Source organism: Nicotiana sylvestris, chromosome 3 (genome assembly GCF_000393655.2).
Source record: "Nicotiana sylvestris chromosome 3, ASM39365v2, whole genome shotgun sequence".
NCBI lineage: Eukaryota > Viridiplantae > Streptophyta > Magnoliopsida > Solanales > Solanaceae > Nicotiana > Nicotiana sylvestris.
In genome coordinates, this window is record NC_091059.1 from 175,855,927 (window position 1) to 175,877,664 (window position 21,738).

General features: G+C 35.2%; 2 protein-coding genes and 1 pseudogene across 3 annotated transcripts; 2 read left to right on the plus strand and 1 right to left on the minus strand.

Moving 5' to 3' along the window:
- Nucleotides 1-21,738, minus strand: part of LOC138888402 (uncharacterized) — a 90,424-nt pseudogene that overhangs the window by 67,578 nt on the left and 1,108 nt on the right.
- On the plus strand, nucleotides 1,087-4,401 carry LOC104240811 (iron-sulfur cluster assembly protein 1-like). Its single transcript, XM_070171214.1, has 3 exons — nucleotides 1,087-1,511; nucleotides 1,677-1,731; nucleotides 3,901-4,401. The coding sequence occupies exons 1-3, from the start codon at nucleotides 1,220-1,222 to the stop codon at nucleotides 4,034-4,036; spliced, it is 483 nt and encodes a 160-aa protein (XP_070027315.1). The 5' UTR covers nucleotides 1,087-1,219; the 3' UTR covers nucleotides 4,037-4,401.
- LOC104240812 (pantothenate kinase 2) lies at nucleotides 7,582-21,475 on the plus strand. 2 transcript variants are annotated; one of them, XM_009795696.2, is made up of 23 exons: nucleotides 7,582-7,711; nucleotides 8,099-8,542; nucleotides 8,761-8,973; nucleotides 9,128-9,186; nucleotides 10,807-10,923; nucleotides 12,498-12,617; nucleotides 12,705-12,799; nucleotides 13,177-13,270; nucleotides 13,481-13,612; nucleotides 14,121-14,233; nucleotides 15,467-15,659; nucleotides 16,716-16,921; nucleotides 17,392-17,436; nucleotides 17,557-17,605; nucleotides 18,097-18,179; nucleotides 18,860-18,976; nucleotides 19,064-19,127; nucleotides 19,265-19,411; nucleotides 19,492-19,650; nucleotides 19,971-20,054; nucleotides 20,436-20,630; nucleotides 20,743-20,814; nucleotides 21,086-21,475. In XM_009795696.2, the coding sequence occupies exons 2-23, from the start codon at nucleotides 8,263-8,265 to the stop codon at nucleotides 21,173-21,175; spliced, it is 2,727 nt and encodes a 908-aa protein (XP_009793998.1). In that variant the 5' UTR covers nucleotides 7,582-7,711; nucleotides 8,099-8,262; the 3' UTR covers nucleotides 21,176-21,475. The 2 variants fall into 2 exon arrangements, with proteins under 2 accessions (XP_009793998.1, XP_009793996.1); XM_009795694.2 differs by having other exon boundaries at nucleotides 7,583-7,711; nucleotides 8,218-8,542.

The window sequence follows — 21,738 nt, forward strand, 5'->3', positions numbered from 1 at the left end:
TCATTTGATCATTTAAACAAATATTTTTAGTTTAACATCACTTGATATTTTTAAATAATTTATTTTTTTTACACATTTTATAATAATTGACGCAATGTACACGTGTAACGCACGTACACTAAAATTAGTTATCTTATAAATGTTAATTGGCTGATTTAGTGTTTAACGACGAGCAAATTCACTCAATTTCACATAGTTTAGGGCATATTTGGCCCTTTCCATTAAAATTTTAAAATGAATAATTCAATTGTCTTTTTTGGCTGTCTTTGCCAAATATAATTTAAAGCCAAAAACCCAATTCATATTACATGTTGTCACCTGATGTCAATTTCTCTAAAAAAAAAATCTTCTTAATCCGTTCGCGTGGACCTGAAAATTGTAGAAATGACACCAGGTAGCCATTCTAAAGGCCGCTATTCAAGAATTAGTCTGTGAATTCTGAATTTCAGTTTTTCAGTTTAATTTTTTTGGATAAAAGTATCTTGAATTGTCCAAAAGTTAAGATTTTTACTTTAAAATTTAAGAACAAAATAAGTATTGGATAAATCTCTAAATAGTATCCTTGAGGATGATTATCTGTGCACTTGTCCCCGCCGAATTATATGGTGGACTTTGTACAACCTAGGCCAAGTACAAAGGGCTTCGGTACAAGTGTAAGCTGGGAGAAATTTAAAAATAGCCAGATTTACATGCGGTCATTCAAAAATAGCCACAGTTTCAAAGGTAATCGAAATTTAGCCACTTTTCATGTAAAGATAAATTTGAACGAAAATACTATTCAAATCCGAAAAAATACTCCAGCATAATATATTGGAGTTTGGAGCACCGGTGCTCCAATCTCCAGAATATTATACTGGAGCCGACAAAGTATATCGGTCCAGCATAATATGCTGGAAGTTCCTACACAGGTGCACCGAACTTCAGTGTATTATGCTGGATCGGTTTCTGCTACAGCATAATAGTGACTATTTTTTAATGACTTGGCAAACGCTGGCTATTTTTGAATGACCAGTCCGAAAACTGGCTAGACCGTGTTATTTTAACGTGTAAGCTGTATAGGCCCAATATCTCATTCCACATATTGAGCCCAAGCACTTGTCTGCTTCGACCCTCCAAACCGCCTCTCTTAACCTTCCACACAAACGGGAACCTCAGCTATATTGCACACGCATCCATCCATTTTATTCCCAAATTCAATCAATTAGGGCAAATAAACAAGATGTTAAGGCAAGTCGGAAACAGAGTTCTGGGGTTGGGGCAGCGATCATCGGTGGCGCGAGGGGTGTTGCCGCGGCTATATCATGAAAGAGTGGTGGACCATTACAATAATCCCCGAAATGTTGGGTCCTTTGACAAGAACGATCCCACAGTCGGTACGGGTCTTGTCGGAGCTCCGGCTTGTGGCGATGTGATGAAGCTACAAATCAAGGTCGATGATAAGACCGGGAAAATTACGGATGCTTGTTTCAAGACCTTTGGTTGTGGCTCTGCTATTGCTTCCTCCTCCGTAGGTTCGTTTCTTCAATTTGTTTACGCTTTTCACATACTTTAATTTGTTTCCCATCTGCGTTACTGAATTAATTGTATCATATTTCAGCTTTTCATAAACTGATATTATTGCGCATCTTATGCTATTTAGATGTAGTGATGATTCTTAATTAATTTCTAATTTTCAGCAACTGAGTGGGTGAAAGGGAAACAGATGGAGGAAGTACTGTCCATAAAGAATACGTAAGTCCTTTTAACCTTTTTTGGTTTTTTTAGGTACATAGCTAGGTTTCTGATTGTCCAGTTATAAGTAATTGAACAGTCGTTTCTCTTAGTTATACGTCTTGAACTTTGAGTTCCATTTCGAGATATTTTTAGTTAGTTCCTGCTTCGTCAAATTTATGTGAAACACTTTTTAATAGTCCTGCTATGTTGTTCTTACCTTGGTCAATACCAAATATTGATTTTGAAGCGGCAAAGATTACATTGGGGGGCTCCCAAGTTGAGTCAGATTTCAGATTTCAAAATAACTGTTTTTTTAATTAGCATTTTGACCAGAGTAGCCACTAGCCAGACAGCATAATTCCCCCCCCTTCTTTTTTTTTTTGGGGGGGGGGGGGTTGGTGGGTGTTGCTTGCATGCACGTTGGCTGATCCACCGAGTATATGTTACCTCTCAGTAGTAAGTTACCTGAGTAATTCTGGTCCCGGGGATGTAAACAAATGATTAATTTACTTTGTGTTATCAGCTGGTTTGCTGCAGTGTTTCTGTTATCCTTCCCACACCCTAAAAAATGTTAGCTGAATAAGGTATAACTACTTGGAGGTTAATGGTTTTCTTAATCTTGTATATGTCAGTTCAGCAAATGTGGGGAGGTGGGAATCGGGGTTAATAAAATTTAGAATGAGATTACTACAGCTGGCATATCATCCCACCTATAAGAGGGGCCAGGGCTATTAGAAAGTAGGCCCTTAAAATAAGAATGAGTGAATTGAGCTTGAGAATTTTTTCTATTTGAAATTATTGGAATTTCGGGAAAAAAAGCTCTGAGAGAGGTATACCCAAGTTATTTTGCTCGATCTTTTTTTCTGGACTAAATTACCCCCTAAATTAGCACTGACCACTTTTGGACTTTGTTAGCTCCCTATTTAGGGGTCGTTTGGTTGGAATACGATTTATATCGGTATAAGTTATGCCGGTATAAATTATATCGGAATAAGTTATGCTGAGATTGTTGTTTATTCATTGTTTGGTATGTTGTATTAAGAATGACAATTGCATAATTTCTAAGAAGAAGGTATAAGTTATACCGGTGCTAATTACCCCACCTTCTATGAGGTATAAGTTATCCCTGTGTTAAAATTAACACCGGGATAACTTATACCTGGTTTGCTAACCAAACAGAGTATTAATGTGGTATTAAATTTTTATACCACTCTTATACCTTCTTATACCTCATACCAAACGACCCCTTATAGATTGACACAGTGTAAAGGGGTAACAAAACTTTTTTTTCCTTTTGGATAAGTCTAACACACTCTTTTTTCATGTATTCTGAATTCTGTATTTCTGCTTTTGTAACTATCGATCCCCTTGGTGCCTTTCCAATGAAATACCTTACTTCATAAAAAAACTTTGGAAAATAAGCTTATTGAAACTTACCTGAAAAATTAAAATTGAACGCGCCCAAGGCTTTTGGTTTGAAGGCAGAGGTATTACGAGTGGCATATGGTTGGCAAAGTTATTCCATTTTCATTTTCTTTGAAGTTTTTGCTTGAATCTAATGAAGAGCATGCATGCTAAATCATTTGGCTATTCTTGTGTCTATCATTGCCATTTATTGAGAGTATATATATATATATATTCTTAGGAGACTGAAGTTCGCATACCATGACCATCTTCAACTATACTTGGAAGAAAACTTGTACCATCTTGAAATTAAAAGAATTGCTTTTCTGGGATCCCCTGCAAGCTTGTGCTTCCATTGCTCCTGTTGCTAATATGTTATATTAATGGTGGATGGCGTAGTTCAACTTCATCTTTTGCAACATTATTATCTCCCAAGCAGTGCGATATATCAGTAGTCCTAGATATAATAACTTGTCTTCTTATCGGTCCCTTACCATTATCTTGGATCCACCTTTGTTTTTGTTTTTGTTTGTATGTCTATGGGGTGACATGATTAGATAGGTTATTGGAACAAATCTATTCTTTATGTGGAAACAGATGTAAAGTATTTTGGCCTTTTCTGTTGATGTCTGTGCAACGTGCTAGAAGATTAAATTGGTAGTCTCTGCATTTTTCGTTCTCTTCTGCTGTTGATGTCTGTACAACCTGCTTGAAGATTATTTGGTAGTCTGCATTTTTCTAGGCTGTGAGATGTATTCTGAAACATATTCGACTTTATTACAGGGAAATAGCGAAACATCTTTCCCTTCCACCTGTTAAACTGCACTGCAGCATGCTTGCTGAGGATGCAATTAAGGCTGCTGTGAAGGATTATGTGTCGAAGAACGCAAAGTCAAGTGACAAGGCAGAGAATGCGTGAATGGAAAAAGCAGCCTGTGCTTGGTATAGTAGTAGAAGAAATAAAAGGTTTCCGGCGACGAAGTTGAGCATAAGAACGAAGATCAGTGATGTATGTGTATTTAGTGTGTCTTGGAATTTCATAGATGTAAATTGGATCTATGACTGTTTGGTTTGTAATAGTGATATTTATAGCGGGGTTTGTCCGTCGGTTTTGAAATACTTGGGTTCAGTATTTTCTGCATTTTTAAAAAAAAAGTGTTATTCCATACCGAAATAGACTAGGTATGGTTCGGTTTTCACTTTCGTGCGACTCTGGCATTACACTTCAAAGTTGATATTCTGTCAACCAAACTTATTATTATGATTCATGAAGTTGATTTTTCAGATTCAAGCTTTTAGAATATTGACCAAACTTATTATTATGACCAGTGAACTTATCGCGCGAAAAAAACCCTCGTTATATTGATTTTTTTTTATTAGTTAATAGTTGTAAAATCATAAAATAAATTGTGAAGATTTAATTTTTAACGTTCAGCTTTTTATATCTTGTCTGGTTTTACAAAAGGAAGGAGACATTTTTTCTTTATTTCTTTTGCATGAAGTACGCGCAAATTACTTTATTAGATGTTTGGTACAGTGCAAAGGCAATAAAAAAGACATATTTTCTCGTCTTTGTCTAATTTAGAAGTAATTTAAAAAATTAAAGTCAATATATCGAGTTTTCTCTTTTGTTTCTCTCCTGTCTAGCTTCCCAAAGGAAAAATGACCCTTTTTCGTTAGTTTCATCCTTCCTTTTTCCCTAAAAAAGGGGCTCTCAATTCATTTATCTATATGATATTGACAAAAAGTTAATTTAACGCATGTCTTGATCACAATTACATCTTTTAAAATCTTAAGGTCTTAGCTTTTGGGATTAGATTAATGACTTATTAGTAATTAGCAAATCAATTAATAGCAATCAAGGATTTGTTCGCAAAAGAATAACTTCTAAGTAAATTTTTGTTAAGTTTCTTGTCCACTCAAAACAAATTATTTAATAAGTTATACAGATATGTTAACAACATTTTCGGCTTTGCCAAGTTATATGCCTGCTTAGTTTCTCAGAAATGACAGAAGTAACAATTCACAAAATTATTAATCTTATTCCATATGTTACATTAACATTTGATTTATATCAATGATTCTTTCCCACTACAGGCACGAAATATGACAATTCTCACACACGCAAAGGCTGAAATGCTATTCGGCATTATGTGAAATATAGTCAATCCTATACTTAATCAACTCTCTAGCGAGACACCTTAACCATCTAAACTCTCAAGACGATAATAGAACAACATAAGGGAGGCTCTCCCACTATCTTCCGTTCTTCCTCTTTCTTTCTTTTGCTTATTTTCTTTCCACTTCTTTCTTCTTCTTCCGTCCCTTTTTACTTTATTCTTTATTTTTTATTTCCATTCTTAAGTGTCAATTTTCTAATAAAATCCATAATCACCTCGTAAATCTGCAGAATCCCTTTTCGTCCAAAAATCATGCTAAACATCTTAAATTTGTGCATTATCGCAGAAATTTATCCTTGCAAAATACAATCTGTTTAAATTTTCATATAAAATCCCCACTGCAGAATTGAAGAAAATGAAACCAAATACTTAAACAGATTCAAACAAAAACATTATCAGCATTTTAACTCAAATGCCAAAACCCTACAACGTAAATCGACCACATACCATTCCGAAGTTGGAGGCGTTCCATATTCCAAAGCTATGCGGAACTCTTGTTAAAAGTTAATTCATTTGAATCATCAATATCTTTGTTCCCTTGTTTCTCTGCAATCTACATAAGCTTTTTTCAAATCTGATGTTGCTTTCCGATGGATCGGTATCTCTAAAGATGTGAATAAACAAATAATATGAATTGCAAACAAACAAATAATATGAAATAAACTCGAACCGACTAAATTCCTATATTATATAAGAAAGAATCAATACCCTGCATGTGATAAATTTCAATGAGTGAATAAGTCGCTGTAGTACCATCCATGCTATAAAGAATGAGAAGTTTTACTAACGAAGAGCCAACTATTGTTCCTATAGACTTTGTGTTCATGATTGATGAGAAATCACATAGTTTCAAATGCTCTCCAATTAGAGACATCAAACCTGGCTGGAAAAGGGAACGAAGATTACATTCCCAAGAAAAGGAAACAAAGAGCCAAATGTTGTTCCTACGGATATTGTGGTCAGTCAGAAAATCTCGCTTGTTGAAGCTTTAATAGGCTACAATGTCCATCTAACGACGCTTGATGGAAGAAAACTGACTACTCCTATATATTAACACTTAATAATTAATAATAGGTCCAAACATGAATATCTGTCCGTTAGAAGATGGTTTTAATGTGTATGTACGTTTCCGAACTGATGTGTCTCTATACGTTAGAAAATGTTTGGGTTCCATAAATTTTAAATTAAACAGTTGGTTTCATAGATAAAGTCTTTTAACAATAGAAGGAAATCCAAAAAATGGAGAAGAAAGATAAAATAAGATTCCAAGTCAAAGAAGCATGCCACATCACCTTGCCAAGTCCCAATTTTATATAGATATATAGATACAAATATAGATTTATAAAGTTGATTTTTCAGATTCAAGCTTTTAGAATATTGGAACTAAAAGTGTCTTTTTTAGATCTTTATCTCTAACAGATATTTTATAGATATCTTATGTGTAAAAATAAATCTTTCATGTGTAAAAGAAAAGAGATGAGATCAATTTTGATGGCAAAATATATGTGTCTCATTTTATACCATAAAATTTAAAAGTTTTTTTTCTTCTTAAAATTCCATGCACAATCAAATAAGTTTATGTAAATTAAAACGGGGAGAGTATTAAATTTAATATTATTAGAAGTGAAATGTCATGAACTGTCAAATTTAAAACGAATGTATATATGGCACAACAATAATTGAACGATTAAAAATATTCTTTGATCAAAACTAAAGATATTCACGAATAGAAAAGCCTTGTTTTAAGCTTATTAGTCAATGAGAGATTGCGTGTGTATTTACTTGTAATCTTTTTATGTGATATAATTACATAGAACTACTACTATCTTTTATACTGTTAGTACAAAAAGAAATTTCTCGTTGAAATTTCAAACATTTTCCAAAAGATCTTTTCCCAAAACCTAATCCAATATTCCAATCACACAAGGACAGGAGCAAAAATTAGTGGGCGTTTGGACATAAGAATTGTGAAATTCTAAAAAAAGTGTTTTTTAAGTGAAAAATGTATTTGGAAATTAGAATTGTGTTTGGACATGAATATAATTTTAAATATTTTTAAAGTTTTGTGAGTGATCTGAGTAAAATTTTTAAAAAATAGCTTTTTGAAGTTCTACAATTTTTTAGAAAACTTTAAAATTTATGTTCAATTAAAAATTAAAATTTTTATGACTAAACATTAATTTAGAAAAAAATGATTATTTTTTCTTTATGTCCAAACATGCTCTAAGTTTCCTATAAAAGAAAAGAAATACCCATCCCCCTAAGGAAATAAAATAAAAAAGCAGTAGCTGCGCACGCACAAGTATAGCGCGAATCACTCTTTCCACATTCCCCAAGATTCAACCGATCCCTCTGTACTAAAATCCTCCACAACTGGGTCTGACTGTATGAGTCGGGTTCCATATCACTTAATTGTATGATCATTTTGCTCTCTCTCTTTCTTCTCTTTCTCAATTTGTGTCACATATTCCCTTTTGATTCACCTTTTACTTTTTCTTTTTCTTTCATGACTACACTAGCTAACATTTACGGCCATGATTTTATTGTTAAAGTGCTGAAATAATTCTAATTACGGCCATGATTTTAGTGCTGAAATAATTCTAACTTTAATCTTCGCCTACTTTATTAACTGCGACTTGTAGGGGAAAAAAATACAGCCTGTCATATACTTTTAATCCCCAGTTCTTGAAAGTCAGTTATTATTATTTTTGCAAATGGGTTCTGGGTAGACTAGAACCAATTTTGAACAGTTGATATTGACTTTCACTTCCAACAATACTCCATTTGTTTATTTGATACAGTTGTTGGTGCCAATCCTCACACAACAGTTTTGGTGGGTGAACTTGAATTTGTTGGAGTAAAAACAAGTGAGCTCACCAAATTGGACCCATTTGACTAAAGAAGTATTCATTGGATTTAGGAAGCAGGTAGGAAGGGAATTCAAAGAGAGAGAGAGAGAGAGATAATGGCTAGTCCAACAACAGAGGACCACTCTCCTCACATTGGAATTGACTGTATAAATGAGGAAACTCAACAGATTTCTGAAAAGGATATTGTTTTAGAGAAAGGAGGAGAGAAAGACATGGCGCCTTTGCCTGGTAGCTCATCAATTCATCGGTCATCTTCTCGCCCACAGCTAGATGTTAGTGGTGCTGCAATTCAGGGCAATTTTGAGGAGAAGGATCCCACTATTCTGTTGCCTAATCAGTCTGATGATATTTCCCATTTGGCTCTGGATATTGGTGGTAAAATTCCCCTCTCTTTTTATTCTTTAATAACCTATGATAACATGAAACTTGGATAAAACAATTGGTTTTACCACTGATAGTATTGTGGTTAACTCTTGAGGTGTCGTCAAATTTGACTTGCACTGGTGCTGAGTTTAATGTGCGAAAAGCTAATTATGATTAACTAAATCATTTTGTTTCTGGCTTGATCTTTTCTGTGGATTTTGTTAATCCAGGCTCTCTTATCAAGCTGGTTTACTTTTCAAGACATGCGGACCGGCAGGTGGATGACAGGAGAAAAAGAAAAGTTAAGGAGAGATTGGGTGTTTCTAATGGCAGCAGGAGAAGCTATCCTATCCTTGGAGGGAGGCTTCATTTTGTTAAGTTTGAGACATCAAAACTTAATGAGTGCTTAGATTTTATATATTCCAAGCAACTTCACTGCGGTGGTATAGTTCTTTCAATTGTCCATAATTTCAAATCGCTAATTTTGTAAATGCACTATATTTCCCTGTGATCTTCAATTGTTCTTGATCAGAAGCACTTGCATTAGCAAGAGTACGGATTACTGTCTTTACATTTGTTGATAATCTTGTTGGCTAGGGATGGATTCACGATGTTGGCCTTCTGATGCCCCACAAAGTGAAAATGCAGTAATTAAGGTAAACATCATACTTGTCAAATTGTGCGACAACCTCATCTAAAAGTTTAAGTTGCGAGACAGAAGTACCTTTTATTGGTTTAGTTATGTAATAGCCCGCTCTGTTTCACAGTGAGATTTAAACTTGGGACATTTGTTTTCTCTGATACCATGATGAGTTTTGCTACCACCTCATTTAAAAACTTAACCTGTTAGAGGGTCACTTTTATTTATTTATTTACTGTGTATCAATGTTGTTGAGCCAAGATGACTACTTCCCATTTTAATTTGATCAAAATTGAATTGTATGGAGGAAGAGGCAAATAGGGTTGAAGAATGTTCTCAAACTAAATGCCAAAGATAAGAGAGATAACGAAAAACTAAAGAATTAGGTAACTGAGAATCTAATTAATTCAGTTGGTTTTGTTAGAGCATACTACGCCCTGAGATCTTTATGTAATGAGACATTGATTCTATATACCCACGTACAAGCATATTTAGATCAGTTTTATTGAACAAACTAGCTTTCGTAACTGTACCCTTTTTTTTGCCGAACAGTATCTCTTGTCTTACATTGATAGTAACTTCTTCTTTTTCTTGTTTGTGGGGGTGGGGGTGGGGGTGGGGTGGGAGTGGGGTTAGGGTGCATTCATGTGTCACAAAATCTCAATCACAATTTCTTTGCCTGTTGAACTGTGACTCTTAGACAAAGAGCAGAAGACGTAAATTAATTAGATAACTTTGAGCTACTTAACCTACGGGATCATCTTGGCATATATTTCCTTTATAATTGCGTGACTTAGGAAAGGCACATAATTCTTGTCTGGAAAAGGCCCCTTGACCTTTGCAAGGAACTTCTAATAGGAAACTTACCAATGGCCTAATGCGATTTTGATTGCATTCTTCTCTGATGATTATGATAATAATAGAATCCACCATACTTTGGTTACCACTTCAGTGCAGTTGTACGGCTAGTACTTCTACTCATATAATAACTTGTGAGATCTTTATGTAATGAGACATTGATTCTATATACCCCCATACAAGCATATTTAGATCAGTTTTGTTGAACAATCTAGCTTTTGTAATTGTACCCTTTTTTTTCGCCGAACAGTATCTCTTGTCTTATTTTGGTAGTAGCTTCTTCTTTTCTTGTTTGTGGGTGGGTGGTTTGGGGGGGGGGGTTAGGGTGCATGGATGTGTCACAAAATCTCAATCTCAATTTCTTTGCCTGTTAAACTGTAGACTCTTAGACAAAGAGCAGAAGACGTAAATTAATTAGATAACTTTGAGCTACTTAACCTACAGGATTATCTTGGCATATATTTCACTTATAATTGCGTGACTTAGGAATGACACATAATTCTTGTCTGGAAAAGGCCCCTTGACCTTTGCAAGAAACTCCTAATAGGAATCTTACCAATGGCCTAGTGCGATTTTGATTGCATTCTTCTCTGATGATTATGATAATAATAGAATCCACCATACTTTGGTTACCACTTCAGTGCCGTTGTCCGGCTAGTACCTCTACTCGTATAATAACTGATAATTGATTTTTACTTCAGTTTGCTGCTACTTATTACTTTTTATAATTTACACATACATTCACATGCCTGTTTAACTGATTTGGTTTTGTGAAAAGGCTACAGGTGGTGGGGCATATAAGTTCGCTGATCTTTTCAAGGAAAGGCTGGGAGTCAGTATAGAGAAAGAAGATGAAATGAATTGTCTTGTTGCTGGTGCAAACTTTTTACTCAAGGTAAGAAATAATTTCCTGTCTGTTTGGTTATTGCTATATGTCCAAATGGAACTTCAATAGACCAAAAATGAAACTTTTCTTGCTTAACTGTCTTACTCTGCAATTTCTCCTATCTTGGCAGCATTAGATCCAATACATTTGTGTGACTGAGTACAGTGCTTCAAATGTTGCTTTCTTGATTGCATTTCTCTTGGGAGAAGTACAAAGACGTAATTGTTGTTTGTATTTTACTAAAGAAAAATGCAGATAGTCCAGTGTTTTCTTTATTGTGGACCCTGCCTTCACCTCAAAGCTCTTATTAATAATAAAATATTTTAGGCTTAATTGATTTCTGATGTAGTTGCAGGCCTACATCTGCATGTGTGATGCTATTAATGAATGAAATAATTTCTTCATAGGTCTTTGCATCTGCATGTTTGTACTTTTCTTTTACTTGTAGGCTTCTGCATTTCCTAGCTACTATTGAAGGAAACTGACTTTGGAATATATCAGAATGTGAAGCTGGAAAACTAGTCGTCGTAATAAAAAAATTCAATAATATTCTGCTACTGTCTTTGTTATCAATTGCTGATGGAATGTAATGAATTTTGCATTTCTGGATATAGCTGTACATGACACATAATCTTACAGGCTCTCTCAGTCATTTGTTTGACAGATAGTTTTATTTTTACGAACATATAATTGCATGGCTCTTTCATTTCCTTTGTTTGCACAGGTAGTTTCTTTCTTATAAATATATAATTGCATAGTGGGTATGTACTTAAAGAGGACTCTCTTGGTTGTTCTCATACTTTCATCTCCTTGACGTTATACAATTATACTTCCTTTGTCTTGTTTCAAGTGTCTACTACTCCATCTGTTTCAAAAAGATTGTCACTATTTCCTTATTAGTCTGTTCCAAAAAGATTGACACATTTCAATATTTCCTTAATAGGAAACATTTATAGCCACACAAATGCTATGGCAGGTTTCAGATCACAAGTTTCAAAAGTTTTACAGCCACACAAATGTTATGGCTTATTTAAGACCACATGTCTCAAAAGTCTTCCTTTTTTTATTATAGTTTGTGCCAAGTCAAACTAAAACAATCTTTTTGAAACGGAGGGAGTATAATGTTTTTCCCATCTTTTGCTTGATTTAAGTTCTGATTTCACATGGGAAGCTCTAATATAATTGTGCTCCAGTGTCTGATCAGTAAGTTGTCCAAGAAGATTTCCTTTATGGGGGTTACTTTTTTATGCGTATGTTATACTATATCAGGGAACTGTGGAAGCTGCACTGCTTCCCTATACATCACGGAAATCACACCATTTTCATATATATCGCTGAAATCAAAACATATAGTATTTCTTCCTTGGCCACAGTTTATTTTTTATTTCAGGATTTGTTTTCTACTTTATTTTCCATGTGAAAAAATATACTGTGTCTGTTGCATCTTCATATTCAGGCAGTTTTGGCTGCAGCTTTTCGTAGTTTAACATAGTTTAGCTTGGGGTTTGTTAGACAGTGATCTCTGACTTTTGCTTACATTATTGCATTTGTTTATTATATTGCTGAAGACTGCTTTTTAATAGGCAATCCGTCATGAAGCTTTTACGCATATGGAGGGTCACAAGGAGTTTGTGCAGATAGACCATAATGATTTATTTCCATATCTGCTTGTGAACATCGGTTCTGGTGTTAGCATGATCAAGGTACTCTGTTTCATTTCTTGTTTGGTATTATTGAGCTCATAAAAGACTGGAGTAACTGCTAAATGTCTTCTTTTTGCATTATTATAGGTTGATGGGGATGGGGAATTTCAGCGGGTCAGTGGCACGAATGTTGGAGGTGGTACATATTGGGGATTGGGAAAGTTGTTAACTAAGTGCAAGAGGTACTATTGATTACGCAGCATATGGACTGTGTTCTGCCTTTGCCTCTTGCATTTCATGTTTGAATAGAATAAATAGAGAGAGAAGTAGAAAGTTTGAGAATCCATGAGAGCTCAATCTCTCCCAGCGCTCATTTTCTTTTTCTGATAAGGTGAAGTAAATTTGATCATAAATAGTACCAAGAAGGTAGTGAGAAGTACAAAGGGTAGCAAAAGATAACAGCATCACAATTTCGCATAATGGGACTGTATTCCATTTTTTGATGAGTGCCAATGGGATACTTTTCCAGATCCGACTAGTTTTGGAATATTCCTAAACACTCTAATTATGGGCTAAAAGTTACATAATTATAATCGATTCTGTCAATTCTCTGTCACAGTTTTGATGAACTGCTAGAGCTCAGTCAGCGTGGAGACAATAGTACCATAGACATGCTTGTTGGTGACATCTATGGTGGTATGGATTACTCAAAGGTACATTCTCATGGAGTAGGATCCATTATCTAGGATTTGTTTTATTGATTATAGTTGAACCTTAGAGGGTTTAATCAGGTCGGCATATCAAGATCATGATTTTCTCCTGAGTGCATGTAGTTATTTTTTCTTTTTTGGTTTACTTGGTTCATATTTGCTATGTATTGTATCCTAATGATTATCTACTCAAGATCTATAATATCTGTATAGATTGGACTTTCAGCTTCAACAATCGCTTCGAGTTTTGGGAAGGCCATTTCAGAAAACAAGGAGCTTGAAGATTATAATCCTGAAGATATCTCTCTATCCCTTCTGCGAATGATTTCATACAATATTGGTCAGGTATCCCATGGTTAAGATCCCTACAATTCTATAAAGCATTTACTTCAAGTTTGATATATAGGGTTAAGTACATTTTAGTCTATCCTGTTTTTTCCATAAGTGACAGTTTGTGACAAATTTTGTAAATAATAGATCTCATAGAATGGAACTGGAAGAAGAAACCGTTGGTTTGCATGCTTCTGTAGTTCACATTCTAGAACATCAACATTTTACTATTACATATGACCGACATCTTGTTAAAAGTTAACCTACAATAAATAAACAAGATGAGTGCCTGAATAATTGAGAATCAGGCAGATTTCTTCCCTTGATTTATCCTTTCAAGTTCTCCATAGCAAGATACGTGTATTGTCAGTTGTTCAATATTAGCTATATTTACTTTATCCTAAAAAGGAAAAAAAGTGGTTAGCTATATTTCTGATTCCTTCCTTTTAATGAGGAAATGAGTCATTGCTTGATGTACTATTATATGTTGCCTAACCTTGAAATTTATCTGTACATTTTCTAGATAGCTTATCTTAATGCACTGCGTTTTGGACTCAAAAGGATATTCTTTGGAGGATTTTTCATACGAGGTCACGCTTACACTATGGACACGATCTCTTTTGCTGTTCAGTTCTGGTGAGAAACTGATATTTTATACTAGGTAGAGCTGTCAATATGGGTCAAGCCCAGCCCAGCCCACGTGGGCTTTAGCAATTGACGGGCTGGGCTAGCCCACCATTTTGATGGGCCTTATAATGGTCAGCCCACCCCATCCCTATGTGGGCCACGGGCCCCCACGGGCCGGCCCATCATTTTTAAAAATATAATTTTATATTTTTTCTTTAAGTTCTGACCTAAAAAAGATAATTATTTAAAAGTTAAAAAATATCTTATTGGAAAAAATTCCCAAAACTTAATAACTTTTTATATTGTTCCAATATATCACAATAAATACTAAAAAAGTAAAAGACATGACTATATTTCATTCACTAAAAGTCAAAACTTAAAACAAACTATTCAAGAGAACGTTCATGATGCTTATGAGATATCTAACACATCATCTTCATCAAACACATTTGAATCCGCTTGTGACAAGGTTGTCTTAACATCTTCACTTTCATCTACAATTCATATGCAATATTAATTAGTTAAATATTAAAAATAATTAAATTTTAAAAATTAATAATATTTAAATTCACATAAAAAAATATTACCAGTTTGAGTTCGGGAAAACCTGTGCAGCCAATTTCAAGTAGTAACAAGTGTTTGGACATTTTCATAATAAATGCAACTTCTGTACTTTGTAAGAACACGCCACCGATGCTAAATGTTGATTACGATGGCACAATGGTAATAAGAATGCTAAGTACATCACGCACCATCATTGAAAGATCGGGATATTTTCTAGAATGGTCCTTCCAATACATGACAACATATCTCTTGAAACTTCTCAAGATCAAGTTTTCCTCTTAGTAAAGATCCAATTCTGACTTTCTATCTCTAAAGGCAGCATACTTTTTATTTTTTATATATTTTAAATAAATATTTTATTAGCCCCACGGGCCGGCCTGACCCAGCCTCAGTCAAGCCTCACGGGCCACAGGCTTACTCGGGCCGGGCTTAAAAGCCTCGTTTTTAAACGGGCTCCAAAAATCTAGCCCAGACCTACTAAATCACGGGCTGGGCTAGGCTAGGCTGGCCCAACGGGCCAAGCCCATATTGACGGCTCTAATACTAGGCATCATTATTTAAACACTATCACTAGGTCTTTTATAAGTTCTTTCTTTTCTCCTCCAAAGCGTGTGCTTATTCCTTTCATTCATTATTATCTCTTCATTAATATCACCCTTGCACCAAATCTTTCAATAGGTCCAAGGGAGACGCACAAGCTATGTTTTTGCGACATGAAGGTTTCTTGGGAGCTCTGGGTGCATTTATGAGCTACGAAAAGCATGGTTTAGATGACCTGATGGTCCATCAGTTAGTGGAAAGATTCCCGATGGGTGCACCATACATTGGAGGGAATGTTCATGGCCCACCGCTGGGAGATTTGAATGAGAAGGCAAGTATTACTTTGAAGTTTTAAACTCTCGTGCACTAAGTAATGGGTTTGAATGTGATAAGTTTTCTGTATGACTTAAGACTGTTATCAGTAGTGTCCTTCAACAATTTGAAATGCCCTGAAAATGTTCTGTAAAGTGACTGATTTGACAATATAGTTCTTACTCTCGAATGGAGTTTCTAAGCTGCTTCTTATGCCATAGATTTTTTCAAGTAGCTCTGAATGCAAGACATGAAAACTTTTGTTTCCTGAGGAGTATAATTTCTTTTTGTGCTAATAAAGGAATAAATGCCTAAAGCTACAAAAGAATATATTCTGTGGGGTATACACTTCGTGATAATGATAACAATGGTGGGAATATGGTACCCATTTATGACTAAAAATACATACAAGTAGAATAATGGGAAGTGGCATGGGAAAAGGCACATGAAGTTGGCTATATAAGTTGAAGCTTCATATGTTGAGTAAAGGTTTCCAGTCACCTTACTAAACTGACTCAGTCCAATATACCCCGCAATTAATATGAATAATCTTGTTGTTAATGCTGTTTTGAGGATAGGTAAAGAGTTTCTTGTAGAGATGGTTGGAGAAACATTCCTTCTGTAATTAATTGCTTTTTCTCCTCCTCCTCCATAGTTGCTTGACGAGCTGTATTTAATTTTGAACTTATAGAAGGTAAAGTTAGCAGGTAAGAGGTTTAATATTTGAGGATATTGATCTTTTCCTTCTTCTTCTCCATAGTTTCTTGACAAGCTGCATTGAATTTATAGAAGTTGAAATCAGCAGATAAACTGGTTTAATTTTTCTGGGAATTGATTTATTTTTGGAGACTTCTTCTTTTACCATTCTGATAGGGGAGTTGATAAATCAGATTAGTGAACTATAAGGTGTACAGTCCCGCTTTTCTAGTTTACTCCACAGTTGCTTGACAAGCTGTATTGAAATCTGAGTTTAAAAGAAGCTAAAGTTAGCAGGTAACCTGGTTCAATTTTCGGGGGTTATGATCATATAGCTTGAAATTTGTTCTCTCATTAACACTGTTTTTTTTCATTTCAGATATCGTGGATGGAGAAATTTGTACGAAAGGGAACTGAAATTACTGCTCCTGTTCCAATGGCTCCACCAGCTACTACCGGCCTTGGAGGCTTTGAAGTTCCATCATCTAAAGGAGTTCTTCGACCTGATGCGAGCAAATTAAATGTTGGGGTACTGCATCTGGTCCCATCTTTGGAGGTTTTCCCACTTTTAGCAGATCCAAGAACGTACGTGATTACTGAAAGATGATCTTTTTGGCAGATCTTTTGCATATTTTGTGTGGTTCAACAAAAGGTGCAGCTCTTTAGTTGAGCTGGTCTTTCATAATTCCTGGTTGCAGTCGTTGTCTTTCCGTACATTCTGGTTATTTTTCGTTACGTTTCTTACTTCTAGTTAGCTTCTTTTTAATTTTGTTCCATTTCTTTGTTTCCTTCGAAGGGGCTGTCACTGTTTATTTATCTTGGTTTCCTGACTTGGTTAGCTCGCAGAGTACTCTCATATTAAAAGTTTTAGAAATGCCCCATTCTTTTCCAAATCTTTCATCGTTTGTGTAGATGTAGAGGGTACTTGACAGGGCAAAAATTGTATTACTATTTCTGGGCACTACTGGTTTGTAGAATATTGTGTTTTTAAGTATTTCTGGAACAATGGTTTGAACAATATTGTGTTAACCGAGTTTTAAATTGGTCTTTTGCAGATACGAGCCAAATACCATAGACCTCTCAGATCACGGTGAGCTAGAGTAAGTTAAATTACACACTAAGAACTTGCTTTATTTTTTCTATAGTAGCCAAACAAGCCTGCTTTCTATTATTTGGTCCATTATTTCTGTTTCTTAGACTAAAATTCGGCTGTTCTGTAGGTACTGGTTCACTGTATTATCTGAGCATTTGTCGGACCTTGTTGACAAGGTAAAACATTAACCATTTAATCATGTCAAAATCCTTGTTTCAGCCCAAGAGAGGAGGACTGCAGTATTTTTTAAATGCCTCCACGAAAGCTCCTTTGGTCAAACACAGTGGCAGCTCAAGGGGGAGGCTTGATTTATATTATCTTGTTAGAAAAAGAAGATGTAAAGGTTGACTTGAAAGTTCTGATAGGGTTAAAGCCTTACCTGAAATCTTTCTTGTTCAGGCAAAAACTAGGTTTGAGAGGTTCAAAATGAAGATTTCCATTCTCTTCTTGTCCCTGCCCCTAGGTCGAGGAACTAATTTGTGCTTCAACTGTTCATTTAATTTCATAAATGTCATACCCAATCTTTTGATTGTTTAGAACAATAAAGGGAAATCATTGTCATTTGTTTTGAATTGTATGATGTGCATCACTATTTATAATTGTTCTATACTAACTTGCAAAGTCTCCCATATTTTCATGGTTTGAGAAGCTAATACTTGAATTTCAGGCAGTGGCCAGTGAGGGTGGAACTGACGATGCAAAAAGAAGGGGTGATGCATTTGCTCGGGCATTTTCAGCACACTTGGCTAGGTATTATTTGTATTCCCTGTTCCATATCCATCTCTAGATGTTTTTCCCCCTATTGTTATGTAGGCCTTTGAGTTTATTAATCCTGTAATAACTATGTTAATTAATCTTGTAATAATTTTTTGTTCTTCTGTAGGACATTTGTGAGTTTATTGATCTTATATAATACAGTTACGACTATCACCGCGACCGCCATCCACTGCCAACCGTCTCTGCTAGCTTTTTGAGTGTGTTTCATCAAAGAAAACAATTTATATAACATCACGTTAATTAATATATTTTATACTATTTTGTGGATATAATATTTATTTGTAATTTCTGTGAATTCTATAGTAGTTTTTAAACAAAGAGAAACTACCCACATTCTGATACTGAAAACACAGTCTTATTTATTCAGTGTTTAGTTCTAAATGCTATAATATTCAAATGTCTATTCAGATTAAGATATCTTAATCTTAGTGAAAATAAACAGGACTTAAGGCTATATCTCTAAGATAAAGAGCGGAACTACCTTAACTCATAAGATAATTACCTTAACTCTAGATCTTGAAAAGAGAAATTCAAAAATGGAAGAACTAACTTTGTTAGTGAAAAATCAGGAGGGTATAGAGCTAATAGGAGTGTTACCACTTCCCAATAGTATTTGTAAAGTTGCTTTAAAAGACTATCTATTTTGTTAACAGATTGATGGAGGAACCTGCAGCTTATGGAAAGCTAGGACTCGCCAACCTTTTGGAGCTAAGAGAAGAATGCTTGAGAGAGTTTCACTTTTTTGATGCATACCGAACCATTAAACAAAGGTATCTTCATATGGAAGGACATATTCTTTTTCTATTATCTTGGAAGCAAATATGCTTATCGTACCAGCTCCATTGAATATTTTACAGGGAGAATGAAGCTTCACTTGCAGTTTTACCTGATCTTCTGCTGGAGCTTGACAGCATGACTGAGGTATGTATTTTCACATATATTTCCTTTGTTACTCTTTTTTCCCCTTTCTCCTCCGTTGAAGTAGGTTAGGTAGATCAATAAATATATGCTTTGTATTTTTATTTTATTTGCTAATACATCTAGTTTCTATCTTGTAGGATATGAGACTACTTGCACTAATCGAAGGTGTTCTTGCTGCGAATATCTTTGATTGGGGATCACGTGCCTGTGTTGATCTCTATCACAAAGGAACAATTATTGAGATCTACAGAATGAGTCGCAAGAAGATGCAAAGACCATGGCGGGCAAGTGAAAGGAAAAAATATATTAATGTTTTTTCATTACTGCTAGAAAACGTGCATTTGAATGCCATTCTTGTGTTCAGGTGGATGATTTTGATGCTTTTAAAGAGAGAATGTTAGGGTCTGGAGAGAGAAAGCCTCAGCCACATAAAAGAGCACTGCTTTTTGTTGACAACTCGGGTGCGGATATTGTTTTAGGGATGCTTCCCCTTGCAAGGGAACTTCTCCGGCGTGGGACTGAAGTATGGTTTGCCTTTTAGTGAATATAAATTTAGAATGTTTTGCCTTTAAATGAATCTAATTTATTCAATGTTCTTAACAAAAAAAAATGTTTTGCTTCAGTTGCTTCATGGTAAATTACCTTACATTTCCATTATCTAAGCTTTATTAAATTAGAGATACTATTCCACATCTGATAATGTACAAGATAAATGTTTATTTAACACGTAATAACCACTTTCAATTGCTACCTTGTTTGCTCTGTATGATCCTGTCCTATCTCCTATCGTATAAGCTGAACTTTTTAGGTTCCAAAAATCATATATTCAGAAATTTTATGCAGGTTGTGCTGGTAGCGAACTCACTTCCTGCACTAAATGATGTTACTGCAATGGAGTTGCCCGATATTGTTGCTGAGGCTGCTAAGGTATGTTGATTTTCAAGAAATTGCTTCACAACGTACAGGAAAAAAATAGAGCTATAACCATAGTTTTTTTCTCCTCACTTTTTCTCTGTATGGAATTTTATTTTTAATAAAGTTCTCTGTCTTGGTTATCAAAATGTTTTCCAAGAAATTGCTATTACTTATAATGGGACATATAGCTCCTCTTGCCGAACTCCTTCCCCTTTTTGGAGAAAGAATGCTTTTTTACCTTGTTCTCTAAAAGAAAATGAATCTATGTACTATTAAGGCATATTTGGCATGGGAATATTTGTAGTATAATATTTTAAAGCTTTTTCTCTCCCTTCCCCTCTTTTCTTTGTACATAATACCTCATTAGCTCAGTAATATTGCTTTGGCCTATAGCACTGTGATATTCTTCGAGGGGCAGCTGAAGCAGGAGGCTTACTTGTGGATGCTATGAGTAACATCCAAGATGGCTATAAGGAAGATACACCCTCTGTTCCTCTGATGGTTGTGGAGAATGGATGTGGCAGTCCATGCATAGACTTGAGGCAAGTGAGCTCAGAGTTAGCAGCTGCAGCCAAAGATGCGGATCTGGTACAGTGCTCCGCTCCTTTCTTTTATACCCTAAACGTACAAACTGTATCATTCAGCACATAAACGCAACTCATTGAGGATGTATTTTTTTTTTCTTTTCCTGGCGGTGCAGGTAATTTTGGAAGGGATGGGCCGATCTTTGCATACCAACTATAATGCAAAGTTCAAATGTGATGCTCTAAAGGTAATGATTCTACCTGTCTCTGAAAACATTTTAAAGGTGGTTTCTGCATATCTTCGTAGAGCTAGATCTCGTGGATAACTAATGGAGATTCGATAAGTACCTTCCATTAATGAATAAGTTAAACTGAGCTTTGTTTCATACAGTATTTTATTTACGCATGATAAAGTTCTCCTAAATTTGGTACTTGCATGTGGAACGTGGAATACTGTTAAAAGTATAAACGCTCTCTTTGTTGCTCGTTTTCGTTGACATGCTGTATGTGATTTTGCAGCTTGCTATGGTGAAGAATCAGCGGTTGGCACAAAAGTTGGTTAAAGGGAATATTTATGATTGTGTATGTAGATATGAACCAGCTAGCTAAATCCTTCCCTTTACATGTAGTTCTATTAATTTCTGCGCACAGAACAGTCACCCCATACTAACGGTTTGAGGTTGATCATAAGCGGGTGCCTCGCATCGATGATCAGTGGTCCCATTTTCTGAGATGTTAAAGAACATCGTTATAGATGTAAACTCTCGATTGCATTCTTGCTTTTCTCATGTTTAGCCAACTGTTTAAGAATTCGTTTTCTTGATAGGTTTTGTTAAGCTTAATGCATTAATTGTTTTTATTGTAGCTTGTGTTACTAAATCCAATGGAAGTCATAAGATATTCTTTTTATGTCGCCTTTTGTTTTCTCTTTCTCTATTTTTTCTTTAATAAGGATGAACATTGAATTTGTGGAGTTAACAAAATTCCGACTGGTTAAGTTCGATCGCTTGGAGACACTTAAACTAAGGATTGTACCTATTAAACACTTGAACTCGGGCCAAATTGTAAGTGCAGTAAGCAAGTTTAAGGGGCCGCATATGGTTACAACAACAACGACGACCCAGTATAATCCCACAAGTGGGGTCTGGGGAGGGTAATATGTACGCAGATCT